Source organism: Aquarana catesbeiana, linkage group LG08 (assembly GCF_042186555.1).
Source record: "Aquarana catesbeiana isolate 2022-GZ linkage group LG08, ASM4218655v1, whole genome shotgun sequence".
Classification (NCBI taxonomy): Eukaryota; Metazoa; Chordata; class Amphibia; order Anura; family Ranidae; genus Aquarana; species Aquarana catesbeiana.
The window spans coordinates 10,648,180-10,672,635 of NC_133331.1; the positions used below are offsets into that span (position 1 = coordinate 10,648,180).

The 24,456-nt window shown below is 46.4% G+C and overlaps 1 protein-coding gene across 4 annotated transcripts in view; it reads right to left on the reverse strand.

Moving 5' to 3' along the window:
• Window positions 1–24,456, reverse strand: part of LOC141105580 (prominin-1-A-like) — a 211,711-nt gene that overhangs the window by 17,942 nt on the left and 169,313 nt on the right. For all 4 annotated transcript variants that reach the window (XM_073595502.1, XM_073595500.1, XM_073595499.1 and 1 more), the window contains exons 17-21: window positions 16,229–16,291; window positions 12,125–12,226; window positions 10,572–10,625; window positions 6,472–6,552; window positions 4,659–4,727 (exon numbers count right to left, since the gene is read on the reverse strand). In XM_073595502.1, coding sequence (XP_073451603.1) covers window positions 4,659–4,727; window positions 6,472–6,552; window positions 10,572–10,625; window positions 12,125–12,226; window positions 16,229–16,291 — 369 coding nt within the window. The remainder of the gene's footprint in view (window positions 1–4,658; window positions 4,728–6,471; window positions 6,553–10,571; window positions 10,626–12,124; window positions 12,227–16,228; window positions 16,292–24,456) is intronic.

Sequence of the window (24,456 nt, forward strand, 5' to 3'; positions counted from 1 at the left end):
TTTAGGACACAATCAGAATCATCGCAACTTATTTCTACACATTTCCTTTACTCCCAATACCAATCTCTGGCTCTGCGTCCTTATTGGTCACAGAGGCTTGACCTCATTGGATAGCGGGGGAGGGGGCAAAGCTCTGGGTGACAGTTGCAGGCGAGGCTCATGTAAGGAGTGGGCTCCCTGTAGACACACTATGATTGGCTGAGAACTTTGTGGCAGGAAAGGAAGTCATCTTGGGAACATTCTGTACACAGCAAGGCCGGATCTAGCGGGGTGCTAGGGGGGCTGTGCCCCTCAGATTTTAGTTGACTTTAGTTTTAGTCAGGGGAGCAGAGGACACTACTATGGGGGGGCTGATGTAAAGGGGCAGAGGACACTACTATGGGGGGGCTGATGTAAAGGGGCAGAGGACACTACTGTGGGGTGATGTAAAGGGGGGGCAGAGGACACTACTAAGGGGGGGGGTGATGTGAAGGGGGCAGAGGACACTACTATGGGGGGAGGTGATGTAAAGGGGGGCAGAGGATACTACTATGGGGGGTGATTTGAAGGAGGGCAGAGGACACTACTATGGGGGGTGATGTGAAGGGGGGCAGAGGACACTACTATGGGGGGGGGGTGGGTGATGTAAAGGGGGGCAGAGGACACTACTATGGGGGGGGGGTGATGTAAAGGGGGGCAGAGGACACTACTATGGGGGTGATGTAAAGGGGCAGAGGACACTACTGTGGGGGGTGATGTAAAGGGGGGCAGAGGACACTACTATGGGGGGCTGATGTAAAGGGGCAGGGGACACTACTGTGGGGGGGTGATGTAAAGGGGGGGCGGAGGACACTACTATGGGGGGTGATGTGAAGTGGGCAGAGGACACTACTATGGGGGGTTGATGTAAAGGGGGGGGGGCAGAGGACACTACTATGGGGGGTGATGTAAAGGGGGGCAGAGGATGCCATCTAGTGGCCATATTAATGTAAAACATCAAGCATAAGAATGTACAATATTCAAAATTGGAGAACTACTGCCACCTATTGGTCCTATTAGTGTACTGCAACAAGAATAATGATGAGCAATATGCAACGGTGGAGAACCATTGTCATCTAGTGGTCATATTAGTGTAATGCATAAAGCATAATGATGTACAATATGCAAAATTGGAGAATTACTGCCATCTAGTGGCCATATTAATGTACTACATGAAGCATAATGACGTACAATATCTAAAACTGGAGAACCACTGCCATCTAGCGGTCATATTAGTGTACTACAACAAGCATAATAATGTACAATATGTAAAAGAAGAACCATCTGTTTGTACTTTATCAATATACACAAACATTTCATTGTTCTATAATAAGGTTAAGGTTGTTGCTGGACAACTAACCTGAAACAGCTGCATTCAGTTAGGAATAAAAACGGCTCCATAATATTTATCTGTATCTGTTTTATAAAGCAGCGGTTCTGGATGTGCATCTGGGCCAATGGTAGTAATGTTTACCTATTGTCAAAAGTCTTTACAGCGCTAAGCACTGATCCGGTTGAAGGTCTTTTGACTCCTTTGGTCCCTTCTCATCTTAACCTCTATGGTTATACGGTCTCATTGGGTCCCAAGCCCCACTCTATAGAAGTCATGGCTTCCATACACTGCACTGATGAAGGACCAAAAAGCCCGAAACAGTTGGAATAAATGGCTCTGTAATATAGGATTGTATCTGTACCATAAACTGATGTTTCTGGATGTTGTTGGCCACAAAAGGGACAAAGCAATGGTTTGCATGACTCCGCCCACTATCCAAAAAATATATATATTCATTTTTCTGCCTCTGTGATGGAATTTTTAAAACATCTTTCAAATTGTGAATGGTGGGTTTTCTTTTGCATTCAAAAAAATATTATGTCTTTATAGCTATCCCCCTGCTTTTGTAAATGGCTCAACACTCCATAGCAGTGGTCCCCAAACTGCGGCCCGGGGGAGGGGGGGGGGGGAGATGCAACCCTTTGCTTGTTTTTATCCGCCCCTTGGGACACTATTCCTCCCACTGACACCAATGATGGGGCACTATTCCTCCTATTGACACCAATGATGGGGCACTATTCCTCCCACTGACACCAATGATGGGACACTATTCCTCCCACTGACACCAATGATGGGGCACTATTCCTCCCACTGACACCAATGATGGGGCACTATTCCTCCCACTGACACCAATGATGGGACACTATTCCTCCCACTGACACCAATGATGGGACACTATTCCTCCCACTGATACCAATGATGGGGCACTATTCCTCCCACTGATACCAATGATGGGACACTATTCCTCCCACTGATACCAATGATGGGACACTATTCCTCCCACTGATACCAATGATGGGACACTATTCCTCCCACTGATACCAATGATGGGACACTATTCCTCCCACTGATACTAATGATGGGACACTATTTTTCCCACTGATACCAATGATGGGGCACTATTCCTCCCACTGACACCAATGATGGGACACTATTCCTCCCACTGATACCAATGATGGGGCACTATTCCTCCCACTGATACTAATGATGGGGCACTATTCCTCCCACTGATACTAATGATGGGGCACTATTCCTCCCACTGATACCAATGATGGGGCACTATTCCTCCCACTGATACCAATGATGGGGCACTATTCCTCCCACTGATACTAATGATGGGACACTATTCCTCCCACTGATACTAATGATGGGGCACTATTCCTCCCACTGATACCAATGATGGGGCACTATTCCTCCCACTGATACCAATGATGGGGCACTATTCCTCCCACTGATACCAATGATGGGACACTATTCCTCCCACTGACACCAATGATGGGACACTATTCCTCCCACTGATACTAATGATGGGACACTATTTTTCCCACTGATACCAATGATGGGGCACTACTTCTCCCACTGATACCAATGATGAGGCACTATTCCTCCCACTGACACCAATGATGGGGCACTATTCTTCCCACTGATACTAATGATGGGACACTATTTTTCCCACTGATACCAATGATGGGGCACTATTCCTCCCACTGACACCAATGATGGGGCACTATTCCTCCCACTGACACCAATGATGGGGCACTATTCCTCCAACTGATACCAATGATGGGACACTATTTTTCCCACTGATACCAATGATGGGGCACTATTCCTCCCACTGATACCAATGATGGGGCAATATTCCTCCCATTGATACCAATGATGGGGCAATATTCCTCCCATTGATACCAATGATGGGGCACTATTCCTCCCACTGATACCAATGATGGGGCACTATTCCTCCCACTGATACCAATGATGGGGCACTATTTCATCCACTGATACCAACAATGGGACATAATTCCTCCCACTGACACTAATGAAGGGAGCACAATTCCTCCCAGTGACACCAATGATGGGACACTATTCCTCCCACTGACACCAATGATGGGGCACTATTCCTCCCACTGACACCAATGATGGGGCACTATTCCTCCCACTGACACCAATGATGGGGCACTATTCCTCCCACCACTGACACCAATGATGGGGCACTATTTCATCCACTGATACCAACAATGGGACATAATTCCCCCCACTGACACTAATGAAGGGAGCACAATTCCTCCCAGTGACACCAACAATGGGACCAATGACACCAACGATGGGGCCCAATGGCAGTGATGATGGGGCACAATTCCTCTCAATTACACCAATAATGGGATGCAACTGAAATAAACAAGGGGCCTTATTTTTTCCCACTGATATCTGGACCTTTTCTACTCCCCACTGACCACAGCCCGGCCCTCCTAAAGTCTGAAGGACAGTAACCTGGCCCTTTGTTTAGAAAGTTTGGAGACATCTGCTCTAAAGCTTAGGACTGAAGATCAGGCATTCCTAGCAATGTCCTGCAATGCTTCAATGCAATTACAACACTGGGGTCATGTGATTATTATAGCAGTCAGCACCCCCCCCCCCCCCCAGAATTGCACAGGTACGGCTGATCTTAATATCATTAGAGTAGAAGAAGCTCAGCATCTCAAAAATGTTGGCTAAAAACCAAATGTATTTATCTGTTCTTGAGATTGACCTCTTGCAGTACAGCAGGAGTCAGAAAAGGGGAGGGGGGAAGCAGCACAAGGAGCCAATCAGCGTGGGGCGCATGCTGATAGGAGGAGAGAGCAGAGTGACAGAGATGAGCTGCTTCTTTGTTTCACTGTCCATTCAATGGGGGGGTAAATAAAAGTGAAAAGTCCAACAGAGACAGGCCAAGGCCCCTGCCAGGCCTGTACTGTGTGGCAGAGCTGTGTAAATCTCAGAACTGGATGGACAGAAATACAAATCATGTGAGAGGTAAAACAGCTCCCGTATATGGATTTCCTCCATGTGTTTAGCCATTTGCCTGGAGTTCAGCTTATAGAATGATGTCATGATAAATGAACACATAGTATGATGTCATAATTGATGAACACATAGTATGATGTCATAATTGATGAACACATAGTATGATGTCATAATTGATGAACACATAGTATGATGTCATAATTGATGAACACATAGTATGATGTCATAATTGATGAACACATAGTATGATGTCATAGGGCGGCCACCTTCTCTCTATTCTGTAAGTTGATTTGTCACCGACACTCACCATGCTCTTTGTCCAGCTGATGTAGGCCTCAAAGTAGCCCAATATTATATTCAGATACACCAATGTCTCCTGTTAGAAAATGGGGAATTCAGAGTCAGGTTGCATGAAAATACTTTTACAGGTAAATAACAAATAAATATTCTAACAATTTTGTTTTTATAGTCTTAAAGTGGAAGTAAACTCTTCAATTCAACAGTTTCCCAAAAGAGTCGCATTCCAGGCATGCCGTGAACAGACATGGGCAATTCATTTCATTACAAAATCAAAATTTGGATGACATTTTTGTTATGTGGAGAGAGATTTGGATGTATCCGAATTTCCGAATCACAATAGAAAAAAAAAATTTCAACAAATCCGAAATAAACTAAACAAATTGTCCAAATTCGAAAATGAATTTGAATTCAAAATGGAAACACATTGCAAAAAATACAATAAAGTATAAAAGTGAAATAAGATGATAATTCCTACTTGGGCTGCTTTATAGAATAGAAAATAAAAGAATAGAACAAAATAGAATGAAACAGAATAGAATAGAGTAAAATACAAAGAATATAGCCATCCTCCTAAATGTGAAATTCAAAATAGAATAGAATGGAGAAGAATAGAATAAAACAGAACAGAAAATAAAAAAATAGAATAGAGAAATAAATAGAATAGAAAATAATAAAATAAAATAGAACAGAATAGAAAGGAATAGAAAATAAAAAAATAGAATAGAATATAAAAAAATGAATAGAATAGAATATAAAATAAAATAGAACAAAATAGAATAGAGTAAAATATAAACAATACAGCCATCTTCCAAAATGTGAAAATCAAAATAGAATAGAATGGAGAATAGAATAAAACAGAACAGAAAAAAAGAATAGAGAAATAAATAGAATAGAAAATTATAAAATAAAATAGAACAGAATAGAAAGGAATGGAATAGAAAATAAAAAAATAAAATAGAATAGAATAAAATAGAAAGACTATAGCTGTCTTCCGAAATTCAAAAAGAATAGAACAGAATACAATAGAAAAAAAAAGAACAGAATAAAACAGAACAGAATAGAAAATAAAAAAATACAATAAAAAAAATAGAATAGATGGAAAAAAATAGAAAGAATATAGCTGTCTTCCGAAATTCAAAAAGAATAGGATAAAACAGAATTGAAAAGAATAGAACACAGAATAGAAAATAAAATAATAGAATAGAATATAAAGAAATAAAATAGAAAATAATATAAAATATTAGAATAGAGCAGAATTCTAATCGGTCTCCACCTTATGCTGGCTGCTGGGAAGGTATATAGATCCTTCTCTGCTATTACAGTGGAAAGTTGTAGCTCCAGTGTCCACCAGCGGGTGTCTCCCAGCAGCCAGCAGTTTCCAGGATTCAGTCTCTACCTAATGCTGGCTGCTGGGAGGGTATATAGGTCCTCCTCTGCTATTGCACTGCAGGGTGAGATAGAAAAGGAGGACCTATATACCCTCCCAGCAGCCAGCATTAGGTAGAGACTGATTACTAGAAACTGCTGGGAGACACCCGCTAGTGGACACCAGAACTACAACCTTCCACTCTGGGAAGCACAGTGCCACCAGCAGGTGATTCGGGGTCCTAACAAGTCCTAAGGTTGAACGCAGGCTGAGGAGGCATGTAGATTTGCGTAGATTTGCATACAGCTGCAGCCTGTCATTGACTTGCAGGGGTGGACTGTATGCTGCATCTGTCACTCCCAGCAAAGAAAAAACTCCCATAGTGCACGCCGTACGGCCATTTGCAGCCATGTGTACATGTCCTGTATCCTTCCACCCCATTATAAAGACTCACATTTTTCACTATTGAAACCACTTGAGTGTCCACGTACTTCTGCGTGGCATTGATAGCTACGAGAGCGGCATTCAGAGAGCCCTGTATGTGAGACAGAAAAAATAGACAAAATGTGAATAAAGGAATAAGAGTATCCCTGAATATATAATGAACACAAATATATTGTCACAGTGCCCCTCCCCCCTTGCGTGATGGCCAATTTAACCCAGCTGACAGGTGGCATCGCTCATTAAAGTCAACAGGGGCCACACCACAACCACAGAGCTCAGACTGGGAGAGGGAGAAGCTGCACAAGGAGCCAATCGGTTGTGCTGCAGTGCTTATGTGCTAACAGGGAGCACACTGATAGGAGAATAGAGCAGGGTGGCAGAGAGGTGAGCTCATCAGTCTGCTACTTCTCTTTTCACATGCTGGGAGAGGGAGGGGTAAGGACCTGTGTTGGCGGGCTTTGGGTTGTGCACTTTGACAGGTACTACTTACCTCCTTCCGACCAGTTTCATGTGGGTTTTGCATCCTCATAGAATTCTATAGGAATGGAGCCAATATTGGAAATAGCGTAGTGGGAAATGATGAGCTCCGGCATGTTCGCACAGCCCACGTGCAGAGCCCGCCAGGAGGTCGGCATGGCGCTAATCACAGGCAGTGAGACATCACTGCCTGTGATTAGCGCAGCGCCGTGCCGACCTCCTGGCGGGCTCTGCACGTGGGCTGTGCGAACATGCCGGAGCTCATCCTTACCCACTACGCTATTACCCACTGCGAACACGCCCGAGCCCATCCTTAGTAGTGGGTCTATTTATAAAACATTAGTTGGACACATTCGTCGCGCACATTCGTGCAGGCTGAGTGAATTGTCCCGATATTCCTTGTAATATAATAAATCTTATGTTTATCAGTGGCATCTAGTGGCCGAAATGCAGTATATATTCTCATTAAGTTATTTCAGAAAATCATGCGCATTTGACAGATACTGTTGTCCTCCTTACGGCCAGCTTCAAGTGGGTTTTGCATTCTCATAGACTTGTATGGAAATGGAGAAACTTGGGGTGGAAACCATATTGGAAATAGTGTAGTAAGTCTATTTATGGGGTGGAAACAAGGGACGGAGCTTGGAGGTGGGTAGGGGGGGAGACAAGGGGCGGTCCTTGGAGGTGGGTAGAGGGCAGAGACAAGGTACAGTGCTTGGAGGTGGGTAGGGAGTGGAGACAAGGGACAGTGCTTGGAGGTGGGTAGGGGGTGGAGACAAGGGACGGGGCTTGGAGGTGGGTAGGGGGTGGAGACAAGGGACGGTGCTCGAAGGTGGGTAGGGGGCGTAGATAAGGGACAGTGCTTGGAGGTGGGTAGGGGGCGTAGATAAGGGACAGTGCTTGGAGGTGGGTAGGGACTGGAGACCAGGGATGGTGCTCGGAGGTGGGTAGGGGGTGGAGACAAGGGACAGTGCTTGGAGGTGGGTAGGGGGTAAAGACAAGGGACGGTGCTTGGAGGTGGGTAGGGAGTGGAGACAAGGGACAGTGCTTGGAGGTGGGTAGGGGGTAAAGACAAGGGACGGTGCTTGGAGGTGGGTAGGGGGTGAAGACAAGGGACGGTGCTTGGAGGTGGGTAGGGGGCGGAGACAAGGGACGCTTGGAGGTGGGTAGGGGGCATAGATAAGGGACAGTGCTTGGAGGTGGGTAGGGGGCATAGATAAGGGACGGTGCTTGGAGGTGGGTAGGGGGCAGAGACAAGGGACGATGCTTGGAGGTGGGTAGGGGTGGAGAAAAGGGACAGTGCTTGGGAGGTGGATAGGGGGTGGAGACAAGGGATGGTGCTTGGAGGTGGGTAGGGGGTGAAGACAAGGGACGGTGCTTGGAGGTGGGTAGGGGGTGAAGACAAGGGACGGTGATTGGAGGGGGGCGGAGACAAGGGACTGTGCTCGGAGGTGGGTAGGGGGTGGAGACAAGGGACGGTGCTTGGAGATGGGTAGGGGGTGGAGACAAGGGACAGTGCTTGGAGGTGGGTAGGGGGTGGAGACAAGGGATGGTGCTTGGAGGTGGGTAGGGGGTAAAGACAAGGGATGGTGCTTGGAGGTGGGTAGGGGGTAAAGACAAGGGATGGTGCTTGGAGGTGGGTAGGGGGTGAAGACAAGGGATGGTGCTTGGAGGTGGGTAGGGGGCGGAGACAAGGGACTGTGCTGGGAGGTGGGTAGGGGGCGGAGACAAGGGACTGTGCTCGGAGGTGGGTAGGGGGTGGAGACAAGGGACGGTGCTTGGAGGTGGGTAGGGGGCGTAGATAAGAGACAGTGCTTGGAGGTGGGTAGGGGGCGTAGATAAGGGACGGTGCTTGGAGGTGGGTAGGGGGCATAGATAAGGGACGGTGCTTGGAGGTGGGTAGGGGGCGGAGACAAGGGACAATGCTTGGAGGTGGGTAAGGGGTGTAGATAAGGGACGGTGCTTGGAGGTGGGTAGGGGGCATAGATAAGGGACGGTGCTTGGAGGTGGGTAGGGGGCGGAGACAAGGGACGGTGCTTGGAGGTGGGTTGGGGTGGAGAAAAGGGACAGTGCTTGGGAGGTGGATAGGAGGTGGAGACAAGGGATGGTGCTTGGAGGTGGGTGGAAACAAGAAACGGTGCTTGGAGGTGGGTGGCGGGGAGACAAGGGACAGTGCTTAGAGATAGGCAGAGGGCAGAGACAAGGGATGGTGCTTGGAGGTGGGTAGGGGGTGGAGACGAGGGACAGTGCTTGGAGGTGGGTAGGGAGTGTAGACAAGAGACGGTGCTTGGAGGTGGGTAGGGGGCAGAGACAAGGGGCGGCACTTGGAGGTGGGTAGGGGGCGGAGACAAGGGACGGCACTTGGAGGTGGGTAGGAGGTGGAGACAAGGAATGGTGCTTGGAGGTGGGTGGAAACAAGAAACGGTGCTTGGAGGTGGGTGGCGGGGAGACAAGGGACAGTGCTTGGAGGTGGCTAGGGGGCAGAGACCAGGGACGGTGCTCGGAGGTGGGTAGGGGGTGGAGACAAGGGACAGTGCTTGGAGGTGGGTAGGGGGCGTAGATAAGGGACAGTGTTTGGAGGTGGGTAGGAGGCGGAGACAAGGGACGATGCTTGGAGGTGGGTAGGGGTGGAGAAAAGGGACAGTGCTTGGGAGGTGGATAGGGGGTGAAGACAAGGGATGGTGCTTGGAGGTGGGTAGGGGGCGGAGACAAGGGACTGTGCTCGGAGGTGAGTAGGGGGTGGAGACAAGGGACGGTGCTTGGAGGTGGGTAGGGGGTGGAGACAAGGGACAGTGCTTGGAGGTGGGTAGGGGGTGGAGACAAGGGACGGTGCTTGGAGGTGGGTAGGGGGTAAAGACAATGGATGGTGCTTGGAGGTGGGTAGGGGGTGAAGACAAGGGACGGTGCTTGGAGGTGGGTAGGGGGCGGAGACAAGGGACTGTGCTCGGAGGTGGGTAGGGGGCGTAGATAAGGGACGGTGCTTGGAGGTGGGTAGGGGGCGGAGACAAGGGACGGTGCTTGGAGGTGGGTTGGAGGTGGAGAAAAGGGACAGTGCTTGGGAGGTGGATAGGAGGTGGAGACAAGGGATGGTGCTTGGAGGTGGGTGGCGGGGAGACAAGGGACAGTGCTTAGAGATGGGCAGAGGGCAGAGACAAGGGATGGTGCTTGGAGGTGGGTAGGGGGTGGAGACAAGAGACTGTGCTTGGAGGTGGGTAGGGGGTGGAGACAAGAGACTGTGCTTGTAGGTGGGTAGGGGTCGGAGACAAGGAACGGTGCTTGGAGGTGGGTAGGGGCGGAGACAAGGGATGGCACTTGGAGGTGGGTAGGGGTAGGAGACAAGGGACGGTGCTTGGAAGTGGGTAAGGGTCGGAGACAAGGCGTGACTTGGAAGAGCGGAATAGTCACTCCAATTCTCTGAGAAAAAAAGCCCTGGTTGTCACATCTGCACAACGTTTAATACATAGACCCCTTAAATCCCCAAAAATATCATTGTTGTGAAGCCTGTAATTTATATGGGAATGCAAAATGCAACTTTGACACGGCCCTTAACCATGACAGCCAGAAAACTGGCATTTTTAAAATTGGAAGTAGCTTTGGCAGCCTCCATGTCTCTCTCAGGAAATGTTTCCTTACCGGCAACTTTCCAGTTAAGGCTTGGAGATTGGTGATACTGGTATTAAGATTTTTCTGGAAGATAAAAACATAAGTTATTGATACAAAAATCTCTCTACAGCCAGAAATATCCAAAGCAGGTTAATGGTTTTTCCCTCTACAGAAAACAGGGTGAAAATCTGTACAACACTCTGGGAATACCACACAGGCTATAATAGAGTTCATTTTTTTTTTAATTTAATTTTAATCTGAATACTATGGGAACTGTTTATAGAACATTCCTTGCACGAATGTCAGAAACATTTGTGGAAGCCGACTGAAACATCACCATAATTTTTAAAAGAGATTCATCCTTGCATCATCAGCTCCATCTAGTGGCCAAAATGCTGTACAGTTTTCTGAAATAACTCAATGAGAAAGCGATACCACATTTTGGCCACTAGATGGAGCGGTATAGTTTTCTCATTGAGTTATTTCAGAAAACTGTACAGCATTTTGGCCACTAGATGGAGCTGATGATGCAGGGATGAATCTCTTAATAAAATGATGATGATGTTTCGGTCGGCTGATGATACAGGGATAAATCTCCTAAAATTAAAAAAAAAAAAAAAAAAGTGACATTTTGTTCAGCTTGCACGAACGCTTCTAATATTTTTGCTTCTGAATGTTTCATATATAAATAATATATATTATAAATAAACTCCTAAGTGGAATTTTTTTCCCATAATTAGCATCTGTAGATAAATATCCAAAACGAAAAAAGTTTGCCAACATACATGGCTATGACTAAAGCCCTTTCGGGCTGAAACGCGTCGACATTCTGTGTACTGGGACTTTTTTTGTGCTCTGCATGGGGCTTTAATTTGTTACATTGTTAGCCAGGTTGAAAAAAGACACAAATTCATCTAGTTCAACCATAAAAAAAATAAAAAAATAAAATAAAAAATATCATACAATCCCATATACCCAATCCTATACCCACAGTTGACCCACAGGCAAAGAAAAAAAAAAATTAATAAATGGATTTTTTTTTTTAAAAAAGTATATCTTTATTGAGATTTTCATCATAGAAATTTATAGAAATTTTCAGAAAAAAAAAAAAAATCATTTACAACATGAAAATATACAGTAGAGCTCACGATTTTAAGTATATTTAATTATATATTTATGGATCTTAACATAAATTGCCATAAAAAAATATTGAAATTAAGTGTTAAAAAATATGTAAAAGACAAAGAAGGAAAAAATAAATAAAAAAATATAAATGGAAATTTAAGGGCGCATCACACGGAGTTGCAGACCTTTTCGTTTGGACATTGTGTAATTACCCTCTCCAGCCAGCAGATGGCAAGCACTAAGCTGCAGTACAGTTGGGCAATTTACAGCTGTGCTGTGAAAAAAGGTCTAGATAGCAGGAGAGATCAGATTACACATACTTTCGTCCCGCCCTCGGGGCTTTTTCATAAAGGTCCCCCCTCCCCCACACACAATTTAGTAAGTTCCTTTGATGATTCAGAACTTCAGAAGAGAATCCCTGATGAAGATCAGTTATAGATTTACTAATAAAGACTTACGACTTGTGGGAGGAGATTGTTGTTGATGGAGGTCTGGATAGCCCGTAGAGCGTTAGCTTGGTTGGTCAGATTATTTTTTAAAGGGCCGTTAGAAAGACCGCTCTGTTACATAAAAAAAAAAGAAATGATATTCAGTATCACAATATTATAATACAGATTAACGTCTTAAAGGGACATTGACGTTTTTAGTTGCCTCCAACCACTTGCCTACCAAGGTACGTTTATAAACGGCAAGGCAGACGAGGGGTTAAATCAGACTCGCAGCCGCTGTCAGCTTGGTGGCGGCTTTCTGTGAAAAGCGATCTTTTAAAAATGTTGCGAGAACGGGAAAATACCGGCTGATCTGCCAGAAATCCAGTGAGCGTCTAACTTCCTGTTGGAGCCATTGTTTCTCCAAAAAGAAAGGATTTTATGGGACGTAGAAGTGGGCAGAGATGGGGGGATAGGCGGAGTTCTGTAGGCCGGTAGGCGGGGCTGACAGTGCTGTTTATCATTTCAGTCCAGCAGAGGCAGCGTTGTCAGCCCCGCCCACTGGCCTACAGAACTCCACCTATTCCCCCCCCTCTCTGTTCTCTTCTACATCTATAAAATCATTTCTTTCCTGGAAAAACAATTCTGCTTCCTTGACTCCCAAGAACCTGCACATACATTGTGAGAAGGGAAAGGGCTCTTGGGAGATGTGGTTCTGGGTGACGTAGCTAGGTCTATAGGAGCTGGCATAGGGCAGTGGTTCTCAACCCCAGTCCTCAAGTTCCCCCAACAGGCCATGTTTGGGGGAATTTCCAAAAAACCAAAGCCATTGACTCCGATTGAAAGCACCTGTGCAAGATAAAAGGAAAACCTGCAAACACGGCCTGTTGGGGGTCCTTGAGGACAGGGTTGAGAACCACTGGCGGAGGTCACCCTGCAGAGTCTACCCCAGCCTGGTTATGGCATCTCAGGAAGTAATAGAAGCGATTTCTCATTACAGGAACAAAGGTAAAGGGAAAAAATGAATGGTGGGACATGACACAGTGGTGACAGGGGTGGGGGTGGGGGTGCTGAACACAGGGGGTCGCTCACACAGGAGCAAATCAGAGAACATCCTGCATTTTCTCAAGTAATGCAAAGCCTATACATCAGCGCCCCCATACATCAGGGACCCCCCTACACATGACAGAGTCCCTTATTGCATCAGAGGCCCCCCATTATATCAAATCCCCCTTTACATTAGAGGCCCTCTATACATGACACAGTCCCAATCACATCAAAGCCCCCATTATATCAAAGTCCCCTGGACATCAGAGGCCCCCTATACATGACCAGGCCCACCTATCACATCAGAGGCCCCCTATACATGACCAGGCCCACCTATCACATCAGAGGCCCCCTATACATGACCAGGCCCACCTATCACATCAGAGGCCCCCTATACATGACCAGGCCCACCTATCACATCAGAGGCCCCCTATATATGACCAGGCCCACCTATCACATCAGAGGCCCCCTATATATGACCAAGTCCCCATCACATCAGAGGCCCCCTTATACCTAACAGAGCCCCTTCCCCCATCACATCACAGGACCCCCTATACTTGACAGAGCCCCCTATCATATCAGGGGCTCCCCATTATATCAAAGCCCCCTATACATAACCAGGTCCCCCCATCACATCAGAGGCCCCCCTATACATGACAGAGTCCCCATCACATCAGAGGCCCCCTTATACCTAGCAGAGCCCCTCCCCCCATCACAGGACCCCCTATACATGACAGAACCCCCTATCATATCAGAGGCTCCCCATTATATCAAAGCCCCCTATACATGACAAGGTCCCCCCATCACATCAGAGGCCCCCCTATACATGACAGAGTCCCCATCACATCAGAGGCCCCCTTATACCTAACAGAGCCCCTCCCCCCATCACATCACAGGACCCCCTATACTTGACAGAGCCCCCCATCATATCAGAGGCTCCCCATTATATCAAAGCCCCCTATACATGACAAGGTCCCCCCATCACATCAGATGCCCCCTTATACCTAACAGAGCCCCTCCCCCCATCACATCACAGGACCCCCTATACTTGACAGAGCCCCCCATCATATCAGAGGCTCCCCATTATATCAAATCCCCTATACATGACCAAGTCCGTCCCCCCCATCACATCAGAGGCCCCCCATTATACAGTATCTCACAAAAGTAAGTACACCCCTCACATTTCTGTAAATCTTTTCTTCTATCTTTTCATGTGACAACACTGAAGAAATGACACTTGTCTACAATGTAAAGTAGTGAGTGTACAGCTTGTATAACAGTGTAAATTTGCTGTCCCCTCAAAATAACTCAACACACAGCCATTAATGTCTAAACCGCTGGCAACAAAAGTGAGTACACCCCTAAGTGAAAATGTCCAAATTGGGCCCAATTAGCCATTTTCCCTCCCCGGTGTCATGTGACTCATTAGTATTACAAGGTCTCAGGTGTGAATGGGGAGCAGGTGTGTTAAATTTGGTGTTATCGCTCTCACTCTCTCATACTGGTCACTGGAAGTTCAACATGGCACCTCATGGCAAAGAACTCTCTGAGGATCTGAAAAAAAGAATTGTTGCTCTACATAAAGATGGCCTAGGCTATAAGAAGATTGCCAAGACCCTGAAACTGAGCTGCAGCACGGTGGCCATGACCATACAGCGGTATAACAGGACAGGTTCCACTCAGAACAGGCCTCACCATGGTCAACTAAAGAAGTTGAGGTCACGTGCTCAGCGTCATATCCAGAGGTTGTCTTTGGGAAATAGACGTATGAGTGCTGCCAGCATTGCTGCAGAGGTTGTAGGGGTGGGGGGTCAGCCTGTCAGTGATCAGACCATACGCCGCACACTGCATTAAATTGGCCTGCATGGCTGTCATCCCAGAAGGAAGCCTCTTCTAAAGATGATGCACAAGAAAGCCCGCAAACAGTTTGCTGAAGACAAGCAGACTAAGGACATGGATTACTGGAACCATGTCCTGTGGTCTGATGAGACCAAGATAAACTTATGTGGTTCAGATGGTGACAAGCGTGTGTGGCGGCAACCAGGTGAGGAGGACAAAGACAAGTGTGTCTTGTCTACAGTCAAGCATGGTGGTGGGAGTGTCATGGTCTGGGGCTGCATGAGTGCTGCCGGCACTGGGGAGCTACAGATCATTGAGGGAACCATGAATGCCAACATGTACTGTGACATACTGAAGCAGAGCATGATCCTCTCCCTTCAGAGACTGGACCGCAGGGCAGTATTCTAACATGATAACCACCCCAAACACACCTCCAAGACCACCACTGCCTTGCTAAAGAAGCTGAGGGTAAAGGTGATGGACTGGCCAAGCATGTCTCCAGACCTAAACCCTATTGATCATCTGTGGGACATCCTCAAACGGAAGGTGGAGGAGTGCAAGGTCTCTAACATCCACCAGCTCCGTGATGTCGTCATGGAGGAGGGGAAGAGGACTCCAGTGACAACCTGTGAAGCTCTGGTGATCTCCATGCCCAAGAGGGTTAGGGCAGTGCTGGAAAATAATGGTGGCCACACAAAATATTGACACTTTGGGCCCAATTTGGACATTTTCACTTAGGGGTGTACTGACTTTTGTTGCCAGCGGTTTAGACATTAATGGCTGTGTGTTGAGTTATTTTGAGGGGACAGCAAATTTACACTGTTATACAAGCTGTACACTCACTACTTTACATTGTAGACAAGTGTCATTTCTTCAGTGTTGTCACATGAAAAGATCGAAGAAAATATTTACAAAAATGTGAGGGGTGTACTTACTTTTGTGAGATACTGTACATCAGAGGCCCCCTATACATGACAGTCCTCTATCACACCAGAGGCCCCCCTATACACGACAGAGCCCCCTGTCATATCAGAGGCTCCCCATCATATCAAAGCTCCTTAAACTTCAGAGGCTCCCTATACAGAGTCCCCCATCACATCAGAGACCCCCCTTTACAATAGAGGCCCCTCCATCATATCAAAGCCCCCATATATCAGAGATCCCCTATACATAAGTCCGTCCATCACATCAGAGTCGCCCCCCCATCACATTGATTGAGAAGCACTGTTCTAGAGAACTCTGACTCACAGCGATGGTGTCCATTTGATTGGCATATGCCGTCAGATCCGTCTTTGTAATTCCTTTGGTCATCTGAAAAAAAAATTGTGTTACCATCAGTGGCGGCTGGTGAAGTTTTAGGATGGGGGAGCCAGACCCCGCCCTTCCTTTTTAACCCCTCCCACTTCTCATAAGCCACAGCCCTATAGAATCCAACCCAGTCTGTCCCCTGTATTCCACTTACTTCCACCCATAGTGTCAGGAGTATACAGCTCAGCATCACAGGACAGAGTATATAGCCCCAGAATCACAGGACAGATAGATAGCTCAGCATCACAGATCATGGTATATAGCGCAGCCTCACAGATCATGGTATATAGCACAGCCTCACAGATCATGGTATATAGCACAGCCTCACAGATCATGGTATATAGCACAACCTCACAGATCAGGGTATATAGCGCAGCCTCACAGATCATGGTATATAGCACAGCCTCACAGATCATGGTATATAGCACAACCTCACAGATCAGAGTATATAGCACAGCCTCACAGATCATGGTATATAGCGCAGCCTCACAGATCATGGTATATAGCGCAGCCTCACAGATCATGGTATATAGCACAGCCTCACAGATCAGGGTATATAGCGCAGCCTCACAGATCAGGGTATATAGCACAGCCTCACAGATCAGGGTATATAGCACAACCTCACAGATCATGGTATATAGCGCAGCCTCACAGATCATGGTATATAGCACAGCCTCACAGATCATGGTATATAGCGCAGCCTCACAGATCAGGGTATATAGCACAGCCTCACAGATCAGGGTATATAGCGCAGCCTCACAGATCAGGGTCTATAGTACAGCCTCACAGGTCATGGTATATAGCACAGCCTCACAGGTCATGGTATATAGCACAGCCTCACAGGACATGGTATATAGCACAGCCTCACAGATCATGGTATATAGCGCAGCCTCACAGATCAGGGTATATAGCGCAGCCTCACAGATCAGGGTATATAGCGCAGCCTCAGAGATCAGGGTATATAGCGCAGCCTCAGAGATCAGGGTATATAGCGCAGCCTCACAGATCAGGGTATATAGCACAGCCTCACAGATCAGGGTATATAGCACAGCCTCACAGGTCATGGTATATAGCACAGCCCCACAGGACATGGTATATAGCGCAGCCTCACAGATCAGGGTATATAGCACAGCCTCACAGATCAGGGTATATAGCGCAGCCTCACAGATCAGGGTATATAGCACAGCCTCACAGGTCATGGTATATAGCACAGCCTCACAGGTCATGGTATATAGCACAGCCTCACAGGACATGGTATATAGCGCAGCCTCACAGATCATGGTATATAGCGCAGCCTCACAGATCAGGGTATATAGCACAGCCTCACAGATCAGGGTATATAGCACAGCCTCACAGGTCATGGTATATAGCACAGCCCCACAGGACATGGTATATAGCGCAGCCTCACAGATCAGGATATATAGCACAGCCTCACAGATCAGGTTATATACAGTAGTGTAGCCCCACAGATCATGGTATATAGCGCAGCCTCACAGATCATGATATATAGCGCAGCCTCACAGATCAGGGTATATAGCTCAGCCTCAAAAAACAGGGTATATAGCGCAGCCTCACAGGTCAGGGTATATAGCACAGCCTCACAGGTCAGGGTATATAGCACAGCCTATGTTGTGGTCATTCAGGTGCTTATCTAATAGTTTCTTGAAGCTATCAATGCTCCCCGCTGAGACCACCGCCTGTGGAAGGGAATTCCACATCCTTGCCGCTCTTACAGTAAAGAACCCTCTACGTAGTTTAAGGTTAAACCTCTTTTCTTCTAATTTTAATGAGTGGCCACGAGTCTTGGTAAACTCTCTTCTGCGAAAAAGTTTTATCCCTATTGTGGGGTCACCAGTCCGGTATTTGTAAATTGAAATCATATCCCCTCTCAAGCGTCTCTTCTCCAGAGAGAATAAGTTCAGTGCTCGCAACCTTTCCTCATAACTAAGATCCTCCAGACCCTTTATTAGCTTTGTTGCCCTTCTTTGTACTCGCTCCATTTCCAGTACATCCTTCCTGAGGACTGGTACCCAGAACTGGACAGCATACTCCAGGTGCGGCCGGACCAGAGTCTTGTAGAGCGGGAGAATTATCGTTTTATCTCTGGAGTTGATCCCCTTTTAATGCCAATATTCTGTTTGCTTTGTTAGCAGCAGCTTGGCATTGCCTGCCATTGCTGAGCCTATCATCTACTAGGACCCCCAGGTCCTTTTCCATCCTAGATTCCCCCAGAGGTTCTCCCCCCAGTGTATAGATTGCATTCATATTTTTGCCACCCAAATGCATTATTTTACATTTTTCTACATTGAACCTCATTTGCCATGTAGTCGCCCACCCCATTAATTTGGTCAGGTCTTTTTGCAAGGTTTCCACATCCTGCGGAGAAGTTATTGCCCTGCTTAGTTTAGTATCGTCTGCAAATACAGAGATTGAACTGTTTATCCCATCCTCCAGATCGTTTATGAACAAATTAAATAGGATTGGTCCCAGCACAGAACCCTGGGGAACCCCACTACCCACCCCTGACCATTCTGAGTACTCCCCATTTATCACCACCCTTTGAACTCGCCCTTGTAGCCAGTTTTCAATCCATGTACTCACCCTATGGTCCATGCCAACGGACCTTATTTTGTACAGTAAACGTTTATGGGGAACTGTGTCAAATGCTTTTGCAAAATCCAGATACACCACGTCTATGGGCCTTCCTTTATCTAGGTGGCAACTCACCTCCTCATAGAAGGTTAATAGATTGGTTTGGCAAGAACGATTCTTCATGAATCCATGCTGATTACTGCTAATGATATCGTTCGTATTACTAAAATCCTGAATATAGTCCCTTATCATTCCCTCCAAGAGTTTACATACTATTGATGTTAGGCTAACTGGTCTGTAATTCCCAGGGATGTATTTTGGGCCCTTTTTAAATATTGGTGCTACATTGGCTTTTCTCCAATCAGCTGGTACCATTCCAGTCAGTAGACTATCTGTAAAAATTAGGAACAACAGTCTGGCAATCACTTGACTGAGTTCCCTAAGTACCCTCGGATGCAAGCCATCTGGTCCCGGTGATTTATTAATGTTAAGTTTCTCAAGTCTAATTTTAATTCCGTCCTCTGTTAACCATGGAGGTGCTTCCTGTGTTGTGTCATGAGGATAAACACTGCAGTTTTGGTTACTGAAGAACCCCGATTCACTCGTGAAGACTGAGGAGAAGAATAAATTCAATACCTTCGCCATCTCCCCATCCTTTGTAACCAGATGTCCTTCCTCATTCTTTATGGGGCCAATATGGTCTGTCCTCCCTTTTTTACTGTTTACATACTTAAAGAATTTCTTGGGATTTTTTTTGCTCTCCTCCGCTATGTGTCTTTCATGTTCTATCTTAGCTGTCCTAATTGCACCCTTACATTTCCTGTTGCATTCTTTATAAAGTCTGAATGCTGAGGATGATCCCTCAACCTTGTATTTTTTGAAGGCCTTCTCCTTTGCTTTTATATGCATTTTTACATTGGAGTTAAGCCATCCAGGACTTTTGTTCGCTCTTTTAAATTTATTACCCAATGGGATACATTGGCTAATGCCCTTATTTAATATGCTCTTAAAGCAAACCCATCTCTCCTCCGTATTCTTTGTTCCTAATATTTTATCCCAGTTTATGCCTTTTAGCAAGGTTTGTAGTTTAGGGAAGTTGGCTCTTTTGAAATTCAGTGTCTTTGTATTCCCTTTATGTTTCCTATTTGTGTGATTTATACTGAAACTAATTGACCTGTGATCGCTGTTACCTAAATTGCCCCGTATTTCCACATCTGTGATCAGGTCTGTATTGTTGGTAATCAGTAGATCCAGTAATGTTTTATTTCTAGTTGGTGCGTCTACCATCTGACCCATATTGTCCTGCAAGACATTAACGAACTGGCGAGCCTTAAATGAATGCGCGGTTCCCTCCGCCCAGTCTATGTCTGGATAATTAAAATCCCCCATTATGATAACACTTCCCATCCTTGCTGCTACTCCAATTTGTGATAGGAGATCCATCTCCACTTCCTCCCTCAGGTTAGGGGGCCTATAGCATACTCCCAGTATTATTTTCCCCTTAGCTTTATCCCTTTGGAGCTCTACCCATAAGGATTCCACCTCCTCCCTAGCTCCCTCAGTGATGTCATCTCTCACATTCACTTGTACATTATTCTTGATATATAGGCATACCCCTCCCCCTTTTTTACCCTCTCTATCCTTGCGGTATAGGGTATACCCTTGAATGTTTGCCAGCCAATCATGAGAGCTGTTGAACCAGGTCTCTGAAATTCCCACAAAATCCAAATCCTCCTCGTACAACAGTATCTCTAGTTCACCCATCTTGTCCGCCATGCTCCTGGCATTGGTGAACATGCCACATAGTTTAGACCAGTCGCATATTGTCTTCGTATTGGGTGTTTCGAGATTGCAACTAGGACTTGCTACTATACTCACCTTGTGTTTTTGTGTTTTGGTTAACCTACCACTAATGCCCCCAATACTACCCTCTGGAATATCTTCCGCGCTGGCTATCTCTGCCTCTGGACCCTCCCCCCCATCGCCTAGTTTAAAAACCCCTCTAACTTTTTGGCCATCTTCATTCCCAGCAGATCTGCACCCTCCTCATTTAGGTGCAGTCCGTCTCTTCTATAGTACTGGTTACCGACTGAGAAGTCGATCCAGTCCTCCAGGAACCCAAACCCCTCCTTACTACACCAGCTCTTCAGCCACTTGTTTACTTCCCTAATCTCCCTCTTCCTTTCTGGTGTGGCTCGATGTACCGGTAGTATTCCTGAGAACACTACCTTGGAGGTCCTTTTCCTCAATTTAGCTCCTAAGTCCCTAAAATCGTTCTTTAGGACACTCCATCTGCCTCTGACTTTGTCATTAGTGCCAACGTGCACCATGACAGCCGGGTCTTCCCCAGCCCCTCCCAGTAATCTGTCCACAAGATCCGTGATGTGCCGAACCCGAGCGCCCGGTAGACAACATACTGTTCGGCGCTTCAGGTCTTGGTTACAGATTGCCCTCTCTGTCCTTCTAAGAATTGAGTCCCCTACCACCAGAATCTGCCTTTCCTTTCCCTTTGCTGCCCCCCCACTCTCACTGGAGGAGTTCTTCCCCTGGCAGCTAGGAGAGTCCCTCAGCTCCAGCAGTGCTGGTCCCTGACTGGTTTCACCAATGTCACTCAATGGAGCGTACTTATTGGGATGCTCCAGTCCTGGATCGGCCTCCCTGGCACTTCCCCCTCTACCCTTCCTGACAGTCACCCATCTACTCTTTGCTAGTGCCTGCGCCTCTTTGTCTCCACCCGCCTCTGTGCTGGCCCCTGCCGGCACCTGCCGTGTACGTTTGCTGGCTCACCTTTAGTATGGAGGGACTTCTCAGTGCTGACAGTTGCTTCCCCAGATTCAGAACCTGGGCTTCCAGGGAAACAATGTGCTTACATTTTGCACAGCAGTATTCGCCCTCGATTGGATGATCAAGGAACGCATACATGCGGCAAGATGTACAAAGAGTCGCCTCTCCACACCCGCCGGGCATTTAGTGAGGATTGGGGATTTTACCCTGTCCAAATTACCTAACAGCTAGCTTCCTGGCACTTATACTCAATAATGATCTATAGCACAGCCTCACAGATCAGGGTATATAGCTCAGCCTCACAGATCAGGGTTTATAGCTTAGCCTCACAGATCAGGGTATATAGTGCAGCCTCACAGATCAGGGTATATAGTGCAGCCTCACAGATCAGGGTATATAGTGCAGCCTCACAGATCAGGGTATATAGTGCAGCCTCACAGATCAGGGTATATAGTGCAGCCTCACAGATCAGGGTTTATAGCTTAGCCTCACAGATCAGGGTATATAGTGCAGCCTCACAGATCAGGGTATATAGTGCAGCCTCACAGATCAGGGTATATAGTGCAGCCTCACAGATCAGGGTTTATAGCTTAGCCTCACAGATCAGGGTATATAGTGCAGCCTCACAGATCAGGGTATATAGTGCAGCCTCACAGATCAGGGTATATAGTGCAGCCTCACAGATCAGGGTATATAGCACAACCTCCCAGATCGACACAAACAAACTGAAAAATGACACTGTTAGCACTGATATGTAATTTTCATCTAATTCCAGAGTAGCATATCTTTCAGTTCTATGCGAAAAAAGCAAACTCTGTACTGACCAGCATATGTGATACATTTTTTGCATGTCATTATATACAGTATAGAAATTACTATATGATATCAACTTAAACCCCACTTTTCCTTGTTTATATTATCTGCCAATAACTTAGTATACAGTCTTCATTACGTGGTTATATTTAATGTAATTTCCTCCAGTTTATGACATCCTCATATCAGAGCCTCCAGTAAGGGTGTCATGGGAATGATAATCTGTTATCGCAGTTTGTGCATCCTGTTTAAAATGATGGGACCGCTCATGTACTGATCGCGGTTGTTGGGGACAATCAGAGTAATGAGCCTCCAGGGTTACATTCGGTTGGCCTTACTTACTTAGCTCCGCTCGGGCCGCGCGTTCCACAGAAGTGCTGATGTCACTTCCGGTTTATCACTGGCACAGGAAAACTGGAAGTGACGTCGAAACTCGGAGGGAAAGCGCGGTGCCACTCTCGATCAATGCACCCCGGCCGTAGTGATACTACGGGCGCAAGTATTCCAGCGCAATCCATTGCGCCACAAGGCAGGTCAAAAGCCTGCAAATGAAGCGTCTCGTCTGCAATCTCGTGATTGCATGGAAGTCGCACCTCCCATAGTGCACTGTGTCCGGCGCCCGAACACAGGGCACTTAAAGGACCTTTTTTTTCTATTTTTTTTTAAAGGGTCATTTAAAAAAAAATTTTTTTTAGTTATTATTTTTATTTTATTTATGTATTTTTTGTGATTGCCCGGGGGAGCGACGCCCGAGCGCCCCTATGGACGGACCGCCACTGGTTAACATTTTTGTTGATCCTGTTTGAGTTACTACATCCCAAACCTCACCCTGAGTGTTGCAGGGTAGGCAGAGTGCAATACGGAGGCCATAGTTCTACATTAATGATACTTATTTCACAGGCGTTTGCAATTTTAAATCTTGACATGTTTGATATCAATTTACTCGACGCAACCTCATCTTTTATACACTATATTGCCAAAATTATTGGGACGCCTGCCTTTACACGCATATGAACTTTAATGGCATCCCGGTCTTAGTCCGTAGGATTCAATATTGAGTTGGTCCACCCTTTGCAGCTATAACAGCTTCAACTCTTCTAGGAAGGCCGTCCACAAGGTTTAGGAGTGTGTCTATGGGAATGTTTGACCATTCTTCCAGAAGAACATTTGTGAGGTCAGGCACTGATGTTGAATAAGAAGGCCTGGCTCACACTCCGCTCTAAGTCATCCCAAAGGTGTTCTATTGGGTTGAGGTCAGGACTCTGCGCAGGCCAGTCAAGTTCCTCCACCTTTGTGCATTGGTCCAAATCATTTGGTGGAGGGGGGGGTTATGGTGTGGGGTTGTTTTTTTGGGGATTGGGCTTGGCCCCTTAGTTCTAGTAAAGGGAACTCTTAAGGTGTCAGGATACCAAGACATTTTGGACATCTTCATGCTCCCAACTTTGTTGCATCACGACTGCGCACCAGTGTACAAAGCAAGGTCCATAAAGACATGGATGAGCGAGTTTGGGGTGGAGGAACTTGACTTCATGCTCAGATAAGGGCCTGGTATGGATTGCAGGCATTCTTTTGTTTGCATTCAGCTATCAGTGGGGAAACATGCTGACAGCTGATGAGTCATCGGTTGTTAAGGACGTGGCGGCCGGCTTTCCGACCCGCTGCTTAACAACCAGCTATTCTTTACACAGAATTTGGATGGCTCTAAAAATTTGGAATTCGTTAGAAAATAAAGAGATGAAACAAAAGGAATTTTTTACAACATCCGTTACAATTGTTATTCAGAAATTCGGATACCTCCAAATCTCTGAATAACCTAAACCTAAAATAAAAAACGAATTGCACATGTCTAACATACACCAATGTATATATTTTTTTATCTTCTCAATGCCTTGCCAAGTGCCACGGAGATGGGTATGCATTTGTTTTACCATTATTTATTCTAATGACATGGTCTCTCTACAGATATATTTGGACTTTAT